The following is a 24161-nucleotide window of genomic DNA, read 5'->3' on the forward strand; positions in this document are numbered from 1 at the left end:
CTGCGATGGAGGGACTATGAAGGGAGGGGGGTTGTGAGGATCGGCGCAAAAAGTAAACCAGCAAGGCAGAGAAAGTCCAGTCAAAACTGTAGAAATATTCCTTTTCCTCAAAGGAGAAAAAGGGTTGGGAGAATTATTTGTTTTGCTTCTTTCTGATTTTCTTGAACTAGCTTATTTGTTAACATAAGGAGCATGAGATGCCCTGTGGTTTGTTATATAGACCCCTGGACTGGGTGCCAAGACACTTGTATTCTCTTGTTCCTCTCTCTTGGGCAAGATCGCTCAGCAGGTCTGTGTTGGTTTTGCCTCCTACCCTTCCCTGTGCCGCTGTTTTCTCTCCTACCTTTTGGCTGTCTCGTCTATTCAGATTGTAAGTTCTTTGTGGCAGGGGCTGACTTTTACTAGCCCTACCATAATACAAATAACAAATGTCCCTCCGTTTCTGTGATTCTTCAGCCTGTTCATTCAGACAATAGAGGACTTTCACTCTCTTCTTAGGTTTTTGTTTTCCGTTAGTCTTCAAATGCCTCTGAGGAACTGGTAATGTGTGGTGTGTATCTACATTCACAGGCAGCTGAATTTCTTCTTGTCCAGAGAAGAAATAGGAGTGTACTCTGCCTACTTACTCACATGAAGGGGCATTGGCAGCAGATAATGTGGAGACAGCTGGATTTAGGGCTTCAGAAGCATTGGCATGATTATACCAAATTCTCTAGAGTAGACTGATCTTGGCCCTCTTTCCCCAAACCAGTGGAGAGCAGCAGGAGTATTGGGAAAGTGACCTTTGTTTTTCTAGAGCAGGGATGGGCAAACTACGGCCTGGGGGCCGCATCCGGCCCTCCAGATGTTTTAATCCGGCCCTCAAGCTCCTGCTGGGGAGCGGGGTCCAGGGCGTGCCCTACTCTGTGTGGCTCCCGGAAGCAGCAGCATGTCTGTCCTCTGGCTCCTACGTGTAGGGTCAGCCAGGGGGCTTCGTATGCTGCCCCCATCCCAAGTGCCTGTGGACAGGGCAGCATGCAGAGCCGCCTGGCTGCGCCTCCACAAAGGAGCTGGAGGGGGACGTGCCGCTGCTTCTGGAAGCTGCTTGAGGTAAGCGCCGCCCAAAGCCTGCACCCTTGCTCCTCTCCCGCACCCCAACCCCTTGCCCCAGCCCTGATCCCCCTCCTGCCCTCTGAACCCCTCGGTCCCAGCCTGGAGCACCCTCCTGCACCCTCAACCCCGCACCACCAGCCCGGAGCCCTCTCCCGCACCCCGAACTCCTCATTTCTGGCCCTGTCCCAGAGCCTGCACCCCCAGCCGGAACCCACACCCCAACCCTCAATTTCGTGAGCATTCATAGCCCGCTATACAATTTCCATACCCAGATGTGGCCCTCAGGCCAAAAAGTTTGCCCACCCCTGTTCTAGAGGAAGCATAAGCAGAGCTTGTAGCCCATGGCTTCTCTCAGGAGACACTGCATCCAGTCTTCCTTAGATGGAGCTACTATAAGGTGGGTGCATAACTGGTTGGAAAATCATTCCCAGAGAGTAGTAATCAGTGGTTCAGTCATGCTGGAAGGGCATAACAAATGGGGTCCCGCAGGGATCAGTTCTGGGTCCGGTTCTGTTCAATATCTTCATCAGTGATTTAGATAATGGCATACAGAATATACTTATGTTGTTTGCGGACGATACCAAGCTGGGAGTGGTTGCAAGTGCTTTGGAAGATAGGATTAAAATACAAAATGATCTGGACAAACTGGAGAAATGGTCTGAAGTAAATAGGATGAAATTCAATAAGGGAAATGCAAAGTACTCCACTTAAGAAGGAACAATCAGTTGCACATATACGAAATGGGAAATGACTGCCTAGGAAGGAATACCGCGGAAAGGGATCTGGGGGTCATTGTGGATCACAAGCTAAATATGAGTCAACAGTGTAACGCTGTTGCAAAAAAAAAAAAAAAAAAAAAAAAGCAAACCACCTGGAGGCTTGATGGAAGGGGGAAGCCTTATTCAGAGCTAATTTTTATCCATCATGCTCATCTCACTAGAAGAAGGTGCAAAATGGTTTTCCCATCCCACAAAAATTTTAGACCTTGAAAAATTTTCCCATCCTGAATTGGGATGAAAAGTTGAAATCTCAGATTTTCAGTTTATGAAAATCTAAAACAACAATTTTGGTTTTGCCAATCAAAAGGTTTCATTTCAATAATTAAAACATGTTTTATTTAGATTTTGACCATTTAATTTTTTTAAGTTGTAATAGTATTAGCTAAAATTTTGAAATGCAGTTGTTTTGAACTAGAAAAATGAATTTTTTTCATTTAAAAAATGTGAAAGAGATGTTTAAAAAACTTCTAAATGTTGTCAACATTGAGAAATTCATCAAAACGAACCCTTTCTCATGAAAAGTTTCAGTTTCAACAAAAAAGTGTCAAAAAACTCCTACCAACTACTTCTACTACAGAAGGAAGCAGTAGTCTAAAAGTAACCAAAAAGTATTGCAAGTGACTTAGTGTATTCTCTATGTATAGTAGTTTTCTATCGCAACTTGTTAAAAGTAGGCTATGATAACTCAGGTTCCTGGATTTTACAACCCAGTGTATTGAGAATCTGCTTCTTCTGCAGTGCAACTACAGAATGTATGAGGTGAATGAAAAGTACAATCAGTGTAGGGTGACCTGACAGCAAATGTGAAAAATCGGGATGGGGAGGATGGGGTGTAATAGGAGCCTAAATCGGGACTGTCCCTATAAAATCGGGACATCTGGTCATCCTAAATCAATGGGACTTGCTTTGTCTTAGCTTTTGTTTGTTCATGATCAGTCAAAATCTGAGCTATAAAAACTAATTTATCTAAATGCAGTTTGCTGTTACTTCTTGAAAGCTAATTTAGAGTAACTTGTGTCCTTGGTGTCTTCTTTGGCTTTAACTTAATTCTGTAAGGAAGGATTTTTGGAACATTTGCTTATACAATTCGACAAAATTCAACATTGTATGAAGGCAAACAACCATAATGCACCAAACTGCACAAAGCAGAAACTACTACATGTTACGGGTTAGGATTCTCCAGTAGTCGAATGAATAAGTATGCAGCACTTCCTTGCAGATGTTTCACTAACTTGACATCTATTGACATCTATTCACCATTTTGGTTGGTGAATATGAACGTGTTCAAAATGGAGATAGATAGCAGCCAATTGGGATCATTCCATAGTCTGAAACAGCTTAGGCTGCTGTTAAATCATTTCCCCAAACAGGAAACCACAAAATATTAGAGAGTAAGGTCACTAGATCACTGGGAAAGGAGCACAAGTTTGTCTGCAAAGTATTATGATGTCCTATAAATAGGACAAGCTATGGCAATGGAACTAGTTTAAAAAAACGAAGAAAATAAGACTGATTTGCAAAGCACAACTTTCTCTGCATTCAACAGTGAGCTTGAAACAACTTCTAGCTGTTTTGATAACTTTGTAATTGGGAGTATTCAGGAAGATGTGACTTTTATTCATGGTTTGGCCAATTACCTGCCTCCTTCTCAAGTAGGGTTGCCAACTTTGGTTGGACAAATTCCTAGAGATTTCATCACATGCCATAATCTTTAATTCCTGGAGACACCAGGACAGTCCTGGAGGGTTGGCTGCACTATCCCCAAGGCTAAAAATTAGAAGGGAATATAATGTTTTCCTGTTGCCAACCATGTTTAGAATTGAGACGAAATCATGCCTTTCAGTTTTGATGACTAAACTGCCATTTATTCCAGTGGTTAAGAAGTTTTAAAATGTCATTGCATATGTTTAAAGAAGATAAAGCTGTATATTGTTGGAAGGTACAGATTACATTTTCTGCAATTTTACAGTCTAAAATTTAGTCTGTCATTTTATTCAAGGTAAAATCACTCAGTGAAGTTTTTCTATCACCCTCATTTTTAAAGTAAGTGAAAAATATATACTGGCAAGGGCCCTCTCCCTTCCCCTAATCTCTGTCCTGCACTTTATGGAGAGCACTGTACAAAGTTAATACAGCCTTAATTGATAATCCTAGCCTCATGTGTATGGGCGGCGGGTGGGCCCCCCCTTCGGGGAGGCTAGCCCCATGGCCCCACGCCTTCTGCACAAGGCCCCGTCCCCTGCAGCTGGAGCCGTGAGGCCACTGCAACTGGAGAAGCCCCAGGCCAGCTGGAACCCTGAGACACCTTTCCCCTCCCTATTTCCCACCCCGCGCTGCCAGAGGAACACTGGGTCGGCCTCAGTCCTGAGCCGGCCCCATCTGGCCGGCCGACCTGACCCCTGGCGAGCACCGGCTCTGAGCAGCCCCGGCTCTGGCTGGCCCGCGGCCGTGGCTCCTATTAAACCTGCCACCCATGCTTTTGTGGATCCCCAAGATGTACACCATCAAGCATTCAAAATATCATGATTGGTTTAAAAATCATGAGACTTTCTAAAATAAAATAAACTCATCGTTCTTTTTATTTGCCTCTTGTGTCTGAGCCTTTAAAATTCATTTTCAAGCTTTTCTTTGCAAACATGAGGCTAGGAACTTTTTTAAATGGATGCTGTGATTCTCATGATTCCAGGAGCTGGTGCTTTAAGAAAAAAATCTGAATATTGTGACACTGGATCCTCCAGTAGTTTGGGAGCCAAACCATTCACTTTTCTGCTTGGGTGAGGACAAATGCTGAATTTCCTCTCTACTACACCCACCAATGGAACAACTTTGGGGAAAACTTTGTGAGGGGATCCAAACAGTTTTCTCTTCCTCTAAAGAGAGGATCACGGGCCTTTGATTAGACATTTCTTCCTTGATTCTGTGGCCACAGAGTAAGTTTCTACTGCAAAAGTCTGGAATAAATCTCACTTGTTTCAGCTAGCCAAACTCCTAGATGTATTTAACATTAAGTACCTGGCATCAGTCAGAGTGCAATCTGAACATGTCTTCAATCTGCCTTTATTTCTGTAAACTATGGAAGACTATCTTGACTTCTTGCCAGTCTGCCTCACAGCTGACTTTCACATGGAGGAATTTAATGGACTCTCAACATTCTCTACAGAGTCAAACTCACTATACGCTATATGCCCTAAACAGCTAGCGATGCAGGAAAAATTGTAAGGCTGAGATGGGGCAGGGCCATAGTGTTGGATCTGGCATATCTCTACCACCATTAAAATGTCTTCTGAATTTTTCATATGGGAAGCTGATGGAGTTTCTGTGGCTCAACACCTAACTATCTGTGTAATCGGGCCCAATTTACTGGGACTAACTGGTAACCAATTCCGAGAAACATAAGGAAAGAGCAAAAGGAGAAATTATAATAACGTTTTAGAGGAGTGAAATTGTGGTAAAAAGCAAGCATTTAAAAAGCAAGCTATAACCTCCTATGAATTAAGTGTCATTAGTTACAGAGAAAAGTTTTTCTCCTCTGTGGTTTTGCCTCACCATCACTTGTATTGATTGCTCTTTAATCTGGTTTCCACCGTAACATTAGAAAGAGATTGTGTTTCTCTTGGGGAAAAAATCATAAGCAATCTTACTATATTAGGGACTGCACATAAAAGTAGCAATTAGTCTTCCCTTTCTCGCAAGTTATTTCTTTATATAGAGTAACTTGGCATTTCTCAGTGATTCTTCTAGTCATTTTAAGTAATGATTTGTACTCAATCTAAAGACTTGGTATTTGTATTACAAAAGTTCATTTTGCTGTTTTTTTTTTTATGTAGATAAAGCTATATAAACTTTATTTCTCTCCTAGAAGTAGATTTGTCAGTAACAAGCAATGGGACAAGTTAATGCTAGTTTAGACTGTGTGTAACTTCTGTGTTAAAATATTCTTTGTGGAATTTCTATAGAAGATTTACCAGAGTTGTTTAAAGCATAATCTTGTCTGTATAATACTATTCTGTGTTCTAGCCTATACTCGGAAGCACAACACAGATATAATTGTTTCCATACTGTTTAATATAACAGCTGCAGAAGATTTTGCAGTGACCATGAGGAATCAGGGTCTTTGAGGCAAAGCTCCTTTATATAAACAATGCAATTATTTTATTTAACTAGTTTGGATGAGCCTTATAAAAAAAGCTTTTAACTTCACCAAAATTTTTGGTAACAAGGAATAAATAGCACACAGGAAATGTGTTCATATTCTCGACATACAAAGGTCTTTGTTAGTTTGAGCACTACCAGACTGCTGTTGGATGCTGATTGATACAAAATGTAAATACTACTTAAATATGGGATTTATAAAGAAACCCTACTCCGGAGTGATGAAACTTTTTTTTTTTTTAAATGCGGATAATACACCTTTCCTAAAGTAATGTGCACATTTAATTTGAGGATTCAACCAATTTTCTTTACTCTGGCAAGTGGGAAAGTAAAAAGCCTGGAACCCCTATGTAACAGTTCAGAGCAACTGTACCTTAATTCCCCTGTATGGTACGGCAAGGGCACCTATTTCCAGGCTTCCAGCTCCCTTGGCCATCACCTTTCTTTGATGGAGACACGTATCTCCTTCCCTTCTGACTCCAGGCTGAACAGTTCCCTGACTTTACTGTATTATTGCCAACAAAACACAGGGTGTCTAAGCAGGCTTCTCTTGCCTTCTCTTCAGAGAGTAATAACAGAAGAATTGCAACAGTTATAAGCTACCACACAGCTCTTTCTGTGCAAGCTTATTTATTCTTTAGGTAAAAGTGTTCTAGATAAAACATTAAAAACAATAAAAGAGCCCACATGCATTCTCGGAAGCTTACTTGAGTTCACCCCAATTCCAACATGGGCTCTGGAAGGTGATTAGTCCTTCAGACCCCGCAAAGGAGGTCTCTTCTATGGTCATAAGTTCATAACAGCCTCAGCTTAGAACTAACACACAGTCCTATGGGGTGTCAGTAGGCCAAGTCCTTCTAACCTTTCTCTCCATGGACCAAAGGTCCTGTCCATTTGCTGGGTCAGGAAGAAGGCCCTGAGTCAGCTTAAACTCAGGGTATTTTTTTCAAAAGTCCTTTCTTGTCTGTTGGTCCCTGGAGAATCCAGATTAGGTCATTGAACTGTCCTCTGATAACCCGTGATCAGCAGACAAATGGTCCCCCACCTCAGAGCAAAGCTTCAAAAATTGTTTGTATTTGGAGGTTTGCAATCCAGTTCTCCCCAGTACTTCCTAGGAATTCCACTTTACGTATTTTCCCAAAAGATCAACCATTGTTCAGCATAGTCTTTTTAAGTTCACTTTATCTCCCGGAGATTGCATTAATCCTTCCTCCTCCTAAAGAAGTCCCACAATGGTACAAAAACATTTACATTTCAATACAATGGACCACAGAGGTATTAAATGTAATTAAATAAGGTTTAATTTAATTCCATAAGGTTTACCTCGGATATTGTCATATGTGTGTCAACCTCCCCCACCAAAAAAACTTTGCCCCATCAGAGAGTCTCAGAAGCCATCCACTGGCTTGAACACCTACCTATGTGTAGTTTGTTGCTTTGTGGTTAGTAGTGCTCCCATCATGATTCACTTTCTGCATATGCTCAGGCCCAGTGTCAAAGGGTTAATGGCATTTATTAATATGTCAAACTTTTTATGTAAGCAGTATTTTTAAGGAAACACTAAATCTTAGACTAAATATATTTTTAACTAAGTTCTCATCCTGATTTTATTTATATACCACTATCTTTATGTACCTTACTTTGTATTATATGAAGTCAAATCATTTTTTGCTATTCTTGTGAAAATGATACCTTTTTGCCCAAACAGAGGTGTTAAGTGCATCATACAAATGTCTGATGTGGTAATTCTTGATCACTGTTACCGCTCTGTTGCTTCCACAGAAGTGAGTTATAATGGCTGATAGGATTTTTATTAAAGTCCTGATTCAACTACAGTTTTGAGAATGTTAAATGAGATCTTAATTCCTGGCTGTCTTGGACTGCCTACTTTTCTAAACTTCAGTCATAGATTGAGCTTTTGCATTGGCTTTCAGTAATTTAAAATACAAAATGCACATATAGCAGATATAAATATTCATAGTCAAATAACATGCTATCAATATGCCTTCTTAAGGAGCTGAGCTTTCAGTTTTGATTGACTCTTGGAAGACTTTTGAGACAGTTGTGCGAAAACAAATCTTGCAATGTCTAGATTTCTCAGGTCTTTTTGACACCAGTTTGGGCATAGTATGGGTACTGCAATGTTGATGTTGGTGGTTGATCTCCTCCTGGAAAAAGAGAGAGAACAGGGCTGAAATTCTGCGCAGCCCGGAAAGCGCATGCAGCTTTCTGGGCTCCAGTTGTAGGAGGCAAAGATGGCTTTAAGTCATGTCTGTGTCTTTGAAATTTTAGACTACTCTACTCCAGAGTTTCATGTGGCCACCCAGGCCTTAATGTACTGAATCTAAAGTACTGCAGAGCTAAATTTTGTTTAAGTGAGCTTTACGGTTTCTTTAATATTGACTGCTTCGTCTTCTTCCAGGTTCTGTTATATAATGGGCAGCTTGATATCATAGTAGCAGCTCCACTGACGGAACGCTTTCTGCCTACTGTGCCATGGAGCAAAGTGGAAGAATACAAAAGTGCTGAAAGACTCATATGGAGGATCCATCCCCTTGACAAGGAAGTGGCTGGTTATGTACGCCAAGCTGGTGAATTCTATCAGGTAAGGAAAGGAAGCTCTTGAGACATGGACTCTATATAAGCAGTTGTTGTCTATGCTGAGAATATTACCTTATATATTTAGGTTCCTTCAGGTCAGGTTGTAGAGTAGCCTGCTACTATAATGGCAATAGATGATACCACCTGTGATTGACGGCCTCAGGAAGTGCCAACGGCTTTGGATGAATGAGCATTTTAGGAAGGTAGTGGCATCCCAGGTGGAGGAAATGTCACTGAAAGTTAGAAGAGTTAAACCACAGTTTAACCAATGGCAACCACAAACTGGTGGGAAGGCAATGGGAAGCCAGCCTCTGTACTTTTTACAATGGGAACTATCATGGAAGAACAAAGTTAGCATGATCCACGTGTGGCGCTGGACGGTGAGATCACCCCACCCCACAGACCTGAAGGTGTAACAAATTATATGGGGGAGGAAGTTCCAGCCAGTAAAAGAAGTGGTTGCAGTTATAATGGTGCTGCACCAAATCCTTTGAGAAGTACAGTGCCTGATAATTGCACCAAGGAAAAGAATTATCTGAACCTTCATAAATGAATCATCACAGTAAGAACATGGAATGTGAGGAGTATGTGTGAAGGGAAGGTTGTCCTTGTGACCAACGAATTGGAAATAAATAAGATTGATGTATGTGGAATCTCAAAGCTGTGATGGAATGGTAGGGTTCGTTTCATGGAAATGGGTGGGTATGTGGTGTACTACTCAGGATCCAAGACCATGAGGAAAAAACAGAATTGCATGTATCTTATCCAAGGAGAGAATAAAGTGTGTACTTGGATATAATCAGAGATAGAATCATTATGATTCACTTCAAGAAACCTAATTAATAAATAGATCATACAGGTTTATGCCTCTGTGAAAGCAGCTCAAGCCACCACAGTTGAGTTCTATGAACAGTTTGAAGAAAGACTCATTAAAACACCACGTAATTGGAGACCTGAACCTGAAAGTTGGAGTTGCAAGCACTCAAAAGAAGTAATGGGAAACAATGGTGTGGATTTACAAAATGAGAGAAAAAGGTGTTTAGTTGAATTCTGCTGCTCTAATTATGTGGTCATTACAAACACAATCTTACCCAACATCTTAGATGTATATTTACGTGGAGGTCATCTGACAGCATGACCAATAACCAAATGGACTATGTAATGATACAGGGATACTGGAGATTGTGTTCAATGAATAAACACTTTCCCAAGTTCAGACTGCAGGTTAGGTTATCAGCTATTATCCTGAAGCCCTAAAACCTAAAATTACAACTTAAACAGATAAGACGTTCAGCAGGTCCACAACATCTGGACGTGTCAAAAATCAGCAAAAACTACATGACTTCTGTACAGATCAAGATTGAGTCATTTTCATAAGTGAAAGAGGAGAACAATGTGAATGAACTTTGGAATAAAATGAAAACTATCATGCTCAAAGCTACCAAAGCACACATTTTGAAAAGTCAGGGTTGGACTGCACCAGGGTTAACAGAGAAGATGTTAAAAGCTGTCAAAAAAGCAATGCAGAGTGAAAGAGAGTGGCTTGGAGACTAAAGAATGTTGGAGAGAATACAAGACATTGAGCAGACAGATTCAAAAGCAGACTAGACAAGACGAATGAATGCATCAGGGTAAAATTCAAGGAACTTAAAATTATAGAGAGAGTCATAATACAAGAAGGTACATTCACAGTGGTCAGACTTCTTACTAAAAAAGTTTTCCCTGCAACCAAGCATAAAAAAGACCATGAAGACAGAGTTCTTACTGAAGGTGATATCAAATGCAGAAAGAGATTGGCACAATAATCTGCATGCCTCATCACAGCCATTTATGATACAGGATTACAGAAGGAGTACAGAGCCAGAGCTATCTATCCTGTAAGAGAAAATGGGGTATGCTGCTATGAAAATGAAGCTTGGGAAAGCACTAGGGGTACATAAAGTACCAGCAGGATTGCCAGAAGTGATTGGTGACCATGGTATTGATCTCGTGGAAAATTTCCTGTGACATATGGATGACTAGAAATTGGCCGGACCACTGGACAAAGGGAATATTTTTGCCCTTGCCAAACAACTGGGTATAACAGAGTGCAGCAATTATCATACCAGCTCCCTGATATCGAATGCAAATAAAATGCCACTCTACACAATTCAGGATTTAATGAAGCAGAACTACCACCACAACAAGCTGGTGTCAGAGACGGACAAGACACGTGATCAAATCGTAAATATCTGTCATATAGTTGAAAAATGCAGTGAGTATAATCACCCACTGATTGTGTTTCATTGACTACTTCCAAGTGTTTGACATGACCATCTGTGGAGGATACTGGCAGATATGCAGAGCATCTTACGAGTTCAATCTCTACTGTCAACAACAGACCACAGTGGAAACAGAAGTGAGTGATGGTGATTGGCCAAACCAGACAGTCTCTATGTAAAAGAATAAACGGACACAAATCAGACATCAGGAATGGTAACATACAAAAGCCAGTAGGAGAACACTTCAGTCTCCCTGGACATTTAATAACCGATTTTAAAAGTAGCCATCCTTCAATAAAAAAACTTCAAAAACAGACTTCAAAGAGAAACTGCAGAGCTACAATTCATTTGCAAAATTAACACCATTCATTTGGGCTTGAATTGGGACTCGGAGTGGCTGGCTCACTACAAAAGCAATTTTCCCTCTCTTGGTATTGACACCTCCTCATCAATTATTGGGTCAGGTGACCCATTTGTGCCTGTGGTAGATAAGGAAGGGTATGTCTACACTGTAATAAAACACGTGTGTCTGGCTGCGTCAGCTGACTGGCTTGCAGGGCTCAGATGGCGAGGCTATAAAATTATAGTGTAGATATCCAGGCTCAGGCTCTGGGACCCCATTAGAGGTGAGGATCCTATGCCTGCGCTTCAACCTGAGCCTGGATGTCTACCCTGTAATTTTATGACCTTGTGAGACCAAGTCTGTGGGTATGGGCCAACTGTGGGTGTTTTATTGAAGTGTAGACATGCCTGGAGAGAGAAGGTGTTGCAGGTGGGACGGCAGATGCATACAGACATTGCAGGGAGTAAGAAGGCTCCTCCAGGGCCCTGAGTCAGAGGGGTAAAGACACGAGCAAGAAGGAGATCTGTGGAGAATGCAGAGAATGTTAAACTCCAGGCAAGAAACACTGGGAGAGCAGGAAGACAGGGCCCAGTTTTGAAATTGTGGGAAGACTGGAGGATTTGAAAGACTTTGTGCAGGTTTTAATAAATTGGTTGCCAGAAATGGGGTTTGTTTTGAGTATCTGGATGGTGTGGGCTTTTTAATAGACCTTAAGCAGAAGGGGAAGCTAAGGCAGGACACTGCAGAGCTACCTACAACCAGCAGGGGGCACTCCAGAGAGGCACACTCTTACACAAGTTGAATTGTGTTAAGGAGACTGGAACGTTTGCCCTGTGTTCATGCTAGCACTGTTCCACACGTAACACTAGTGGCATTCTGGGAGATTTTGAAAGGCCACAGATGCACTGTGGGACAGCAGTAGGAGGACTAGATGAACTGTTCAGCCAGTGTGTATGTACACTAGCACTGAAATACTTCAGAGAGAAACGGTATTTAGCCCTGCTGAAGTTTAGTCTACCGCAAATGGCATCTAACACATTTTTGAACTGTTTGAATTGCTTTTGTGTGTAGATGTGTTTTAGCTGGAACAAATGGTATTTGGCACAGTACACTTCTGTAGGTTAGGCTTTAGAATGCCTTCTGTTCTCCTTTCTGTATTCTTTTTTTGTATATGTGTCTGACCCAGTCCTGTGTGTTTTGCCAGGCTCCGTGATATAAAGTATTTTTTTCAGAAAGGCCAATGTACTGAAAGTCTCATGTAATTTAGACCATAATTAAAGGAGAAAAGGGCACTTAAAGGTAGCTTATGCCAAAATCAAAGGCCTTCAGCAAACTTCAGCACATGATTTGCTCTTCCCATGAATATCAAATACATCTAGGATTAAAAGATAGTCTAACATTGCATACTATGCAGTGAAAGAAATGAGAATCACATGTGTTTGTGATAAATAAGAGGTGTTTAACTCTGCATCCAGGTCTTCGCATTTTATATAGGTGATTTTAAAACTTTGGCAGAGATCCTCTCCTCTTACTGCTCAACTATAAAATAGAATTATTCTGCAGTAACAAAAGCATTCTCTGTGGAACTTGGATCTGTAGACTCCTTACATATAACAAGTGTGTGGTAATGGAAAAAATGGACTATAATCATGATGGACTTTCTCTTTGGTATTAGTTGCATAAAACAGAAGCGTGTGTCTCTGCCAAAAATGAAACCTTATTTTCTGCCAAGCTCTCTGATTCTTAACTTAAACTATGGTATGTTAGACTCCAGTGTGAATCCTTTCTATTAATTAGAAGGGAGGAAAACACACCAGTTATACTAACTACATATATTTAAAAAAAAATATCTGATTTAAACTAATGGAATTCCCTAATTTAAAGAGACCAATTTTAAGATTTACCAATTTAAACAAGTTGCTTAATCAGTTTAGCTTAAATGTGTATACGTCTAGGCGTTTGCACCGGTTTAACTAGATTTTAAAATAGATTTAGTTAATCTAGTTAAACTGGTGCATTTTTATAGTATGGTCCTGGACAAGGAAAGGAGGGGATGAAGATCTAAGGACAATAGACTTTATACATTAGCTTCACTCTTGTAGTTATCTCAAAGAAAACTTATGTAGGTTTCACCAAACACCAAAGCTTTAAGTCAATGAAGATGTGAGATCAGCACATCATGGTGTGGTGTTTGGGGCAAAACAAATAACTTCCCTTAACATTCATATTGGGTGCTGAAACCCACTGATATGTGTAAGAATATGGATCTGATCACATTTGATGAGTCTACACACCTCTTAAGTGTCTACTTTTTTTATAGTATTTTAAAGACTGACTATGGGAATCTCATGGAAATCCCAATCAAGGACACAGCAGAGATGGGGAATAGTTACAATTTTATCATATGCTGATGTGGTTCTAGACATAGGTAAATGTAAAAATAAAATGGTAACAATGCTTTTAAAATCTAAATTTTAATAGCTTAACACAGAAGCAACACCCATGCTAAGGCCCTTTTTCAGTCTATGGGAATTATACAACTATACCTGGAAAATGTAATCCTAATTTCCTTCCAAATTCTAGTTCACTAAATTTAGCTGTTCTTAGCAAGAATAGATTTAAATCTACTAAACCGAAGAGCAAAAACCAAAAATGAGTGCCACATGGGGGAATCGGGTCCTCTTGATTTCAGAGGATCTGTCCCATCATTTTAAAAAAAAAAATTAAAAGAGCCCTCGTGTAACCATTTGTAACAACTTCAGAGGGAACATCATTATCCAGATGGGCAATTTACATCCCAACTTCTTGCCCTGTATCTCCATTGTCTAGAAAAAAATTCACAAGTCCTTAGTGTATTTGCCAGTAATTTTTACTCCCAGGTTAAAATATCTATTGGCCAGAACTTGGATAAAATCCAAGCCAGTACCCTTGATTTTATCCAAGTCCTGCAGGAAAAATTATTTAATCAGAATAATTAAAAATGTAAGAGTTCTACTAAAGAAACAGACTGTTTGATATGACTTAAAAATATTTGGCCTCAATTCAGCAAAGTACTTAAATCTTATGACCCATTGTACTCGATAAACTTTTGCTTAAGCATGTTACTGAATCTGGGGTCCTTGTGAAGATTTTATAGATTGCTGTAGCTGTATTGTGGTAAGCAATATCAGTAAACATGCAAAGAAGGAGAGGTTGTTTTTGATGGAAGAAAGAAACTGCTAAGTAGATTTGGGATAATTATTACCAAGGACAGCTAGTTCTCAGGAAGAAAAACTTGGTTTTGTTATAAGTGTTAAACTGCAGACAACACTTGCTTCCTGCCATGAAGAGCAACTGAACTAGGTTCCTGATTAGAGCTAGGTGAAATTTTTTGGGACAAAACTCTTTTTGAGGAAAAAAATGTAGGTTCAGCAACACTGAAATGTGTTGCAAATTCACATCTGCTTTGCCTAATTGTTCATGTTGGGAGCAGTGGAAGAAAGCAAAATTCTAAAAAGTCAAAATGTTTTCTTACAACTTTTTTTAAATGAAATATTTCAATTTACTGTTCCAAATGACTTTTCATTTTGAAATTTCCTTCAGTTGTATTTTTAAAATGTTGAAAAATGTTAAACTTGAAATTGAAATGAACTGTTTTGTTCAACCCAAAATGGATGTATTGATTTTTTTTATTTTTTTTTAATTGCCAGTGAACCAAAAAAATCTGTTACGAGCATATCTGTGTTCCTGCTGTCAGGCACAGGGACAACTCTTCATGGGGAAAAAAACTGCAGAGAGGCTGGATTTAATATCTGCATTGTGCAATCCCTTTGAATATTTGATGATTCTTCTTAAATCTGTGCCCATGCACATACGCGATACATTGATGTATACATGTTTGGTACTGATTAGACTCTAGTTTTCAGTAACTTTTCTTTCAACTCGAATGTACAGCATACATTTATTTTATGAATCCACTACTGAGAAACTCTGTTATCTGTATTACAGAGTGAGATTAGACTGGCCCTAACTAAGCAATGTAATTCTTTGTTCAGGTAATACAATATACATTGAATCAGCAGTCCTAGAAAAATCTTTCCTAAATTAAGAAACCAGTGAGCTTAATAAAAAATGAAGCACCTTAATCCTACCCCTCTCCCCCTTTTAACCAAATTTTAAATTATCACTAGTGGCCTGTTCCAGTCTGTGAAATCTATTTCACAGCAGAAGTGACTCCCATATGATCAAAACAAAATAGTATTTGTCCTCTTAATGTAAAAATCAAATGTGACAAATGATTTGTAGCTCTATCTGTAGATTCACAGATTTTTAAGATTAGAAAAGAGTATTGTCATCTTCTAGTTTGACTTTCTACCATAGAACTTCGCTGAATTAATTTCTGTTTGAACTAGACCATATTTTTAGGAAAACATCTAATTAATAAAAATAAATTCAATCAAACATCCAGTACACTTCTGTTGGGTCAGATTCTGCTTATCCACCTGCAACCCCACTGTTTTCTGAGAGATTGCACAGATATTGCTGGATAGAAAATTGCCTTTTTATTGTGTATTGTGATGTCACCAAAGACAATAATAGTTGAGGCTTCTTTTGCTATCCTAAAATTGAGCGTCACAACATTGTGCATTGTTCTTAACACCCTGTGAAGTGCAACAGTATTAGTGCTGAGTGAATAATTTGCAGTGAACTTGTTTTACTAATTAATTTAGACTTTCTGTTTGTGGAATCTGTATAAGCAAGTCGCAATGTCTTTTTCTCTTTTATTTTCCAAATTTTTCCTTTCATTTCAGTTTTCACTGATTCTGAATATTCTATTTTAGCTGTTTCCTAGCTGCAGTTGGTCAGTTGGGTCACAGGATTTTGCAGTTTCTGTGTTGGGTGAGCATGCAAGCAAATACTAAAATTAACTTCAAAATTTGCTTTCACAAATAACTGTGCTGGTTGGCAGGATTACTGGAATGTTCACGGAATTAATGCAAAAAAGTGTGCACATTTTTAATATATATTTCAGAGTATCCCCCTCTCAACCTTAGACTGCAAGCAAGAAGAACGTCGTCTTATGTTTATAGGGCTCCTAGCACAATGAGGCCTGAATCTTGATTGGAGCTTCTGGGCACTATTGTCTCAAAAATATTTTTGACGATAAAGTCGGTATGATCATGGGTGAAATGAATTAATTTTAGAAATCAACCAGTATTTGTGTAAAATATATTATTTACCCAACTATAATTCATTGATAGACTGTCCTATGAATAGATTAAGCCTACGCAGGGTTTTTGTTAGCTATTTAATATTGATGGATTTAAATCCCAAATACAGTTCTTGGTAACCCTCAATTTATTTAGTCCATGTCTACACTAGAGACCTTACAGCAGCACAGTTGTACTGCTGCAGCTGCTCCGCTGTAAGGTCTCCAGTATAGCCGCTTTACGGCAACGGGAGAGAGCTCTTCCCTTGGCGTAATTAAACTACCCGCAACAAGTGACAGTAGCTGTGTTGGTGGGAGAGCGTCTCCCACTGGCACAGCACTGTCCACACCAGCGCTTCTCTCGGTGTAACTTATGTCTGTCAGGATGTGTGAGCGACATATGTGTTACTGACAAAAGTGCTAGTGTAGACATAGCCTTAGAAACTCCAGATTCCCAGGATCATAGGCTCAATAATCAGGAAATCTTCTGCTACTGGAACGTTGGTCGTACTGGAATGCAAGCAATGCAGCTGATGACCAATCTATAAAATACAAGTGTAGCGACAACAAATAGCTTATGTAGTAACATGTATAGTATGCACTGTGCTTAGAACTTGTAATGTGTAGAACTCCTGCAGTGACCCCTGCTGGGAGGAAGGGTCAAACTGGCCAGCCATGAATTCCCTTGTTCTAAAATTAGCTAAGGAGACTCTGTGTGTGTGTGTGTGTGTGTGTGTGTGTGTGTGTGTGTGTTTCTCTCTCACACTCACACACACACACACACACGGCTGCTAAACTTTTTTATTCTTTTTTTCACAATTGAAAATAGCAGCAAGATTCAAATATAAATGGTATTTATATCAATAGCTAGGGTCCATTAATGCTGCCATAGAATAGACACTGCTTTTGATACCATTGATCTTGAGGTATGGTGACTTTGGTTATGTCATCCCTTATTCCCTTTCCTTTATTGATGTAAATCTACTCTTTTTTTGAGAGAGAGAGAGAGAGAGAGAGAGAGCGCGTAAGTTACTAACAGAGAGAACATTTCTTCTTTCACAATTACATCTGCAGAAACACAGCAAACAAATATTTCTAGTTGTGGTTTATCTTGTATATCTGTGGATTCGTTGACAGCTAGGCTGAATGCTAGAGAATTCTTTAGATCATTTTGCATCTTGCTTGCAACATCAGCTCTGATGTGGGAGAGGAACCTCTCTGTAGTGTGGCGTGAAATAGCAATTTTCTTTAATAGTCATTGAAGTTTTGTGTTACTTGGATCTAAAATTGCAATCACTTCTGCAATATTCTTCTTAACAGATTCTCCCTCACAGTATGAATGTTTAGCACAAGCGATATTCCATGACACAACATAACTAGCTTCAGTTGTTGTGTCAGCTTCCTTATTGAATGCCGAAAATAGTGTCTGTTTACTGTTTAGGCATAATTTTAATGTGGTTAACTTGTTTTTCCTTAATTCTGATTCAGGAGAGAGTAATTAGACAAAAAGTTATTGTGATTCGTTTCGTATTGATGTTTCAAGTTGCTCATTTTCTAGTGAGTGAGCAATGCATTGCGGATAAGGCACAGGGGTTTGCCACCTTTAGCAGTGAATGCAAAATCTTCCTCCTGTTCTGGCTTAAAACTTTGGTTTTCTTCTTCATACTTGCGTTTCTTACATTTGAAGATGTCATTGTCATCCACGAAATTAACGTAGGGTCACTACTTAAATCTAAAACTATTCAAATGTGACGTGTGAACAGTAAATACAGCCTGTATTCTGCGGAATGCAGGGAGATTGCGAACTCATGAGGTCTGCACAGCACAATGGCTGAATACAGAATGATGCAATTTCCTGATGTAATGCGCATGTGCGAGCTTCTCTTTTTATTAGTCTCATTCTCACATTATTAGGTTCACCAGGGCTTAAATTCTCTTTAAATATTTCCTGGAGCCCCCCAAATCCTCCCCCATTCTCTGCCTACCAGACTGGCGGGTGTAGGGGAAGCTTGCAGCTTCTGCCCTGCGGTAGAGTGGTGGGGCTAGGAGCTTCTGGCCCTATGCGGAGGGGTCTCGGGGCTTCTGCCCTCTGGGGAGGGAGCACTGGTCTAAAGCCCCACGATCCCTTTCCTGCAGGGGAGAAGCCCCTAGCCCTATCACCCCACTGCAGGGCAGTAGCCCCGAGCTCTACCCCATCCCGCACCCCTTCTGGTAGTCAGAGAATGGGAAGACATGGGGGGGCTCCGTGACTTTTTAACTATAAAAGAGCTGCAGTTTGGCCACACCTGCAATATAAGTTCTGTCTGAGATACTGATAACACAGAGCATGCTGCTTCTGCAGTACAATCCAGCCAGGGGAAAATAAATCCACATAAGGAATCCAGCTGGTCTCCTGCGTGACACTGCAGAGCATTACCAAAAAGCCACAGGGCTTCTTCAAAAAACCAACTATTAGCCAACTGTGCTGCCTTGCCAGAGATCTAAAAGCAAGAAAAGATTTGGCTTTCTGTGCGTGGTGCTTCCTGCAGATTACCCACCCAATGATGTCTAGGGCTGTTCACATCTGTTTTGCAGTACTTCCCTCACTGGCTTAATTGTACATGCTTATTGATATCCTAGACTAAGCCACAAAGAACCACTTGTCTAAATTTAACTAGCTACTAGCCAACAAAGAAAGCAGCAAAGAATAAAATGGAGCAAAAACAATTGGGGCATTTTAACACAGGAGTCTCTGGAGGACAGAGTTTTTATTTCTGTATCACAGCAATAACCAGGATACTAATTTTGTCACTACAGATGTTGGTAAAATCTGGGAAACAAATCAAAGGGTAACTCATTTCCTTTTAACTTCTTTCAAAACAATTCTACCGTCTTCACTCTCCCTGAGCCCTGGAATTACTTCCAGTGGTGACTGTAAGGACGACTTTGGAAATGGCTCTCTCTCACGTCCCCAAAAAAGTTTCAAGGTTCAGCCAATGATTCCTTGACTTCTGGAAGCCACTAACCCAAGGAACTGTGATGCGGTACCCATTCCTTAACTGAGCAAAGTACACTAGTTGGCTCCTTCCTTGTACCCCCAATCCCCATCCTAAGCCCTCAGTGCTTGTTCCTCCCATGAGGTCTGTCTGTAACCCCCAACAAATCAAATACACCAACCGTTACTGGAACAAGGTTTTGCTGTAGGTACTGAAAAGGTCCAGCCAGAGAAGGGTAACTGAGATAGTCAGATCTGGTGGGGTGCTGATATGGACCGACTGAAAGATTCATCAGAGGGGACTTCACCAAGGTATTGGAGTCGGGAGTAAATAGGAAGAAGATCAGTCTCTTGTTTTATATTGTCCCATTTATAAAAAAACAAAGGGTCACTTTTAATGGAAAGTGAATATAAAGGGAAAAGGAACACCAGTTCACACAGCAGGGAGTCAGCCTTTGGAATTCACTGTGGCAGGTTGTCGGTCAAATGTTGTAGCTGGATTTAAAGAGAATCTGAACAATTTGATGATCAATGCTTGTACTTATATGTGCTAAGTTGGGTGTATATGTACTGCAGGTGGCAACTGTTTGCGTCTATATTGCACTCTCCACTCAAGGATCTTAAGGTATCCCTATACACAGTCTCATAGTGTGATTGAAACTCGACTAGATGTACCTGAGGCTAGTTTTAATCTAGCAGTGAGTAATGAAGCCAAAGCAGTGCACCCATCAACATGGACTATACAAACCCACCCAGAGCCCTGGGTAATTCAGCATGGGCTAGCTCCATGATTAAGTATGTGCTGCTCAGCTTTGCTGCTCCAATATCCAAGCTAAATCGATTTATGCTAGCTCGGGTATGTCTACTCAAGCTGCAGTTATACCCTGTGATAGCAGTATAGATGTAAAATGTCATGATTCAGGTTATCTGTTAATTGAGTCACCCAAGTACAATGGAGGAATAAAACTACAATTGAGTGAGGATTTTTTTTAAAATCACTACTTCTAGCAAACGTAAAAAGAACAAATTGCATGCGTACTAGTAATATGGTTAAACAAACTCAAGTCCAGCCTGACTTGAAGAGTAACTTCCTTCATGCTTGAGAGGTCAGCCTCACTGGAATTCCTGAACGTCCGCATCCAGACAGTGTAGTGACATTCTACAGCCACTGTCCTCCTTACTTAATAACACCAAGGTCAAAAAGGAAGTTTGGGTCACAGTAAATGTAAGCAGAGATCCTGCATCCTACTGTTACTTTTGTTCCTTGCAAGAGTGTCAGAGTTGAAGCCTGTGAACTCTGCTGGTTTACTTTCCCCAACAGTGTTTATCTCTTTTGAAGCAGAGTAGGGGGGAGGGGAGATGTAGCTGTTTACTCATTTTACTGAACCAGCTCCTGTTTTGAGATTTAAAAATTTGCAGTTCTTTGTTTAAGACAGAAATCTGGATTAAAGATGAGCTATCATTCCAGGCTTTAAAAGTAAGACATTTGATATGTTTTTAACCTAGTGGGTTCTGCTTTCCTTGTAGAGTGCAACAGTAAAAGTGACTGATCGTAAAGACAACTTTCCTCACTGCTTTGTAGAAAGCTGCAGAATCTTTCAGTCCACACTTGGTATTTAGTGATGCATTTAATTATGCTGCAACTGTGTGCAGTCTTGCACTGAGCTAACCTTACTTAATGCTTCATAATTGTTGCTGTGCCTTTACTAGCTATTGTGTTTAATGTATATTATGAAATTGTAGGGGGGCTGTTATGGTTTAATTTGTAAAAATTGAAAAAAAATGAATGGTTGGTACATGTCTGAGGTAAATGTAAAACTTTCAAAAGCCCCTTAATCTGGTTTTCAAAAGTAATTTAGATACTTAGCAGCCTAAGTCACTAGGCAGTTTTTGAAAATCTTACCCACAGTGGCTGCTTCAGAAACCACTATGGGCAAATCACTGAAATTCAGAAGCTTCAAGCCAGACCACCTTGTGCTTTGCTCCAGTCAGATCTTTCAAATTAAGCAGGGACACGTGCCTCTTCTCCTGAAAGGAGGGGGCTGTATGGGCCAAAATTGTATTTGGATCATTATCTTCTGCCTACGTCTGAAACTACAAAGGGATTTTTGTCAAATGGGGAGGGTGGTATTCTTCACTTCTTGTTGAGCTGATCTTTAGGGTAGCAAAGTGCTATTAAGCTGTTGCTGTATTTCAGTGGTGGATCCCTGTATAGTTGATAAACTGGCTTCTAAAGTGCACTAGGGTCCTTTTGGGGATAAAAGGAATATAAATGTAATTGTTAATCAACATTTAATATGCATATTTATTCAAACCATATGTCCTGGTTCTATGAAGCCATGCTGCAAATTTCTATACCTAAATGATGATGATCTTGAAAGGGAAGGGCTTAATAGATATACTGACAGATCTTTTAACTCTAGCCAGACTAGTGGTGCAGTGGAGGTGTCGAGGGCACAATGGAACGTATATGAGACCGTGACTTTTAGCTGTTATATATTCTGTTGAGATGTAGTCCAGATAACAGCTGCCGGTTGCCAAACATGTTTTAAATTCAACGGCTGTATTTTCTCATACAAATAACTCGTTTAGGTGTCCTCGGTCCAGCTTCATGTCTGCACAGAAGTCATTTTGTCAGATAATGGCCAAGATTTAACCCTGATTACTACTTTCTGTTTGACTACTATAGACTGGGATTGTGGGCGCCAGTAAAAGATCTTCTTTGGAATAACTTCAGGATGTTGTCAAAGAGTTGTTTACTTTTAGCATATCATAAGGGAGGGGCTGAGGGCAAGAAGAAATACTCCATGAACTGGAACAAGCTTCATACACTGAAAAAGGAATGTCTTAAAATTTGAACACAGGAAAATTGGGAATGCACTAAAACGTAAGATGCTTTTGAAAAACAGAATCATATAAACAGTTTCACACTTCAGTTATATGAGAATAATTCAATTCAGAATAAAGTAACACATGTGCTCCCGTCTGAATTTCAGCAAAAATTGGAATACACAAGAGGGGAAGTATCAGGGGGTAGCCGTGTTAGTCTGTATCTACAAAAACAACAAGGAGTCTGGTGGCACCTTAAAGACTAACAGATTTATTTGGGCATAAGCTTTCGTGAGTAAAAACCTCACTTCTTCGGATGCATAGAGACAAGAGGGGAAAGATGTCTAATGAGAAGTCAAAAAGTAGAGGACTAGAAACTAACGTGAAAATAATCTATCATCATCTGTTTGGTTGACATGAATTATTCTAATATTGCACCTATTATTTTAAGACCTGAAGTTTCCTAATAAATTCAGATTCCAAAATTAGATCATACAATGTAGACTTGTGCTGTTCTTTTAAACATTTGCCGGTAGAATGAATACTTGACTAGTCAATTTAAATCACAGACAATGTGGTGGTGATGCTGCTGCTAGTTTCCCTCTGAAGACTCAAAGCATCCAATCAAAGCATGATGTAACGGTATCCATGATAGGCCTGTCTAAATATCAAAGATTACCAATTAGGCTTAGTTAGTTATTTGATCCTATTATTAACTGGTCTAAGATCACATGACTTTGACTTTGGATATGTGTGTTTATATTTTACTGACTAGAGTGAAAGAATCATCCTTCTGACTCAGCTTGCACACTAAGATCTCCGTACATGAGAGAACCCAGTTTTAATTAATTTTTGCTGGCAAAATTGATTTTTGTTGCTCAGGATTTACTACTAATCTATCCTTTCTTTGCACCCTGAAGGTAATTGTTCGAGGTGGAGGACATATTTTACCTTATGACCAACCTGAAAGATCATTGGACATGATTGACAGATTTATCTCTGGAGAAGGATGGAAGACAAGTGGATTCAAAAATAAAACTTAAAATGCAGTGTAAATGTACTACCTTTCCAAATGCTTCAGAAATGTTTTGAATGTACTATAGTGAAAATATTGCCATATGGAAAAACCATGAAATTGAGGATGAGAGTAATAAAATGGATATAAATGTTCCTTGTTCTTGGTCTGTCTTGTTGAAAATTTTCCATTGGTAAAATGCTGTGAGAGAACAACATGGATCTAACTTTCTGAAGTCACGTAAGCTTCCCTCTCCCTTTCCCCTCTCCTCCCCCCTCTCCCCGGAAAATCCTTAGAATTTGGAAAAATGTAGGCAACTTAATCCCTTGAGTAGTGAAATTACCAGATTTTGAATGTATTCTATTGGGGGGGGGGGGGCTCAGGGGATGGGGAGAAGAGGCACGAGGGAGGGGCTTGGAGAGGGAGCAAAGAGGCATGATCAGCAGTTGGGGGAGGCCTCAGGAGACTAGGGGGAAAGGCGCAGATGGGGGAGGCCTTGGGGGAGGTGGCAGAGAGGCGCAGGTGGGAGAGGGGGGCTGAGCAGGGCCTGGGGCAGAGTGGGGGTGGAGCATGGGCGAGGCCTCCAGGGGAGGAAGCTGAGCGGGGTCAGGCCTTGACACAGAAAAGAGGGTGGGGTCACATTCCGGGTGCCGGTGCCACCCTACACTTCTAGGGAGCTTCCAGCGCTTACGCCCAGTCTCACCAAATGCGGGAGTCACGCACCGCCCATGAACATACAGAAATTGGGACAACATGCAGCCAGATAAGGCCTGGCCAAGCTTCTAAATCAACCTTTTGAAATTAGTTCAGTAAAGGTTTCCATACAACCACTCTGAACAGCTTATCCTTACCTCAGACCAACAAGAAGCAATCTCCATACCTTGCTGCTTGTGAAAACAAAAGCAGTGGATTTCTGAATGAGCCCTG

At 40.3% G+C, this 24161-nt stretch overlaps 1 protein-coding gene across 5 annotated transcripts in view; it reads left to right on the plus strand.

Annotated features, from left to right (window-relative positions):
• CPVL (carboxypeptidase vitellogenic like) overlaps positions 1-23389 on the plus strand; it is an 85887-nt gene extending 62498 nt beyond the window's left edge. For all 5 annotated transcript variants that reach the window (XM_054020065.1, XM_054020067.1, XM_054020064.1 and 2 more), the window contains 2 exons: positions 8446-8628; positions 23140-23389. In XM_054020065.1, the coding sequence (XP_053876040.1) occupies positions 8446-8628; positions 23140-23262 (306 nt within the window). In that variant the 3' untranslated portion in view covers positions 23263-23389. The remainder of the gene's footprint in view (positions 1-8445; positions 8629-23139) is intronic.
• Positions 23390-24161: the final 772 nt, after the last annotated feature.

Source organism: Malaclemys terrapin, chromosome 2 (assembly GCF_027887155.1).
Source record: "Malaclemys terrapin pileata isolate rMalTer1 chromosome 2, rMalTer1.hap1, whole genome shotgun sequence".
NCBI lineage: Eukaryota > Metazoa > Chordata > Testudines > Emydidae > Malaclemys > Malaclemys terrapin.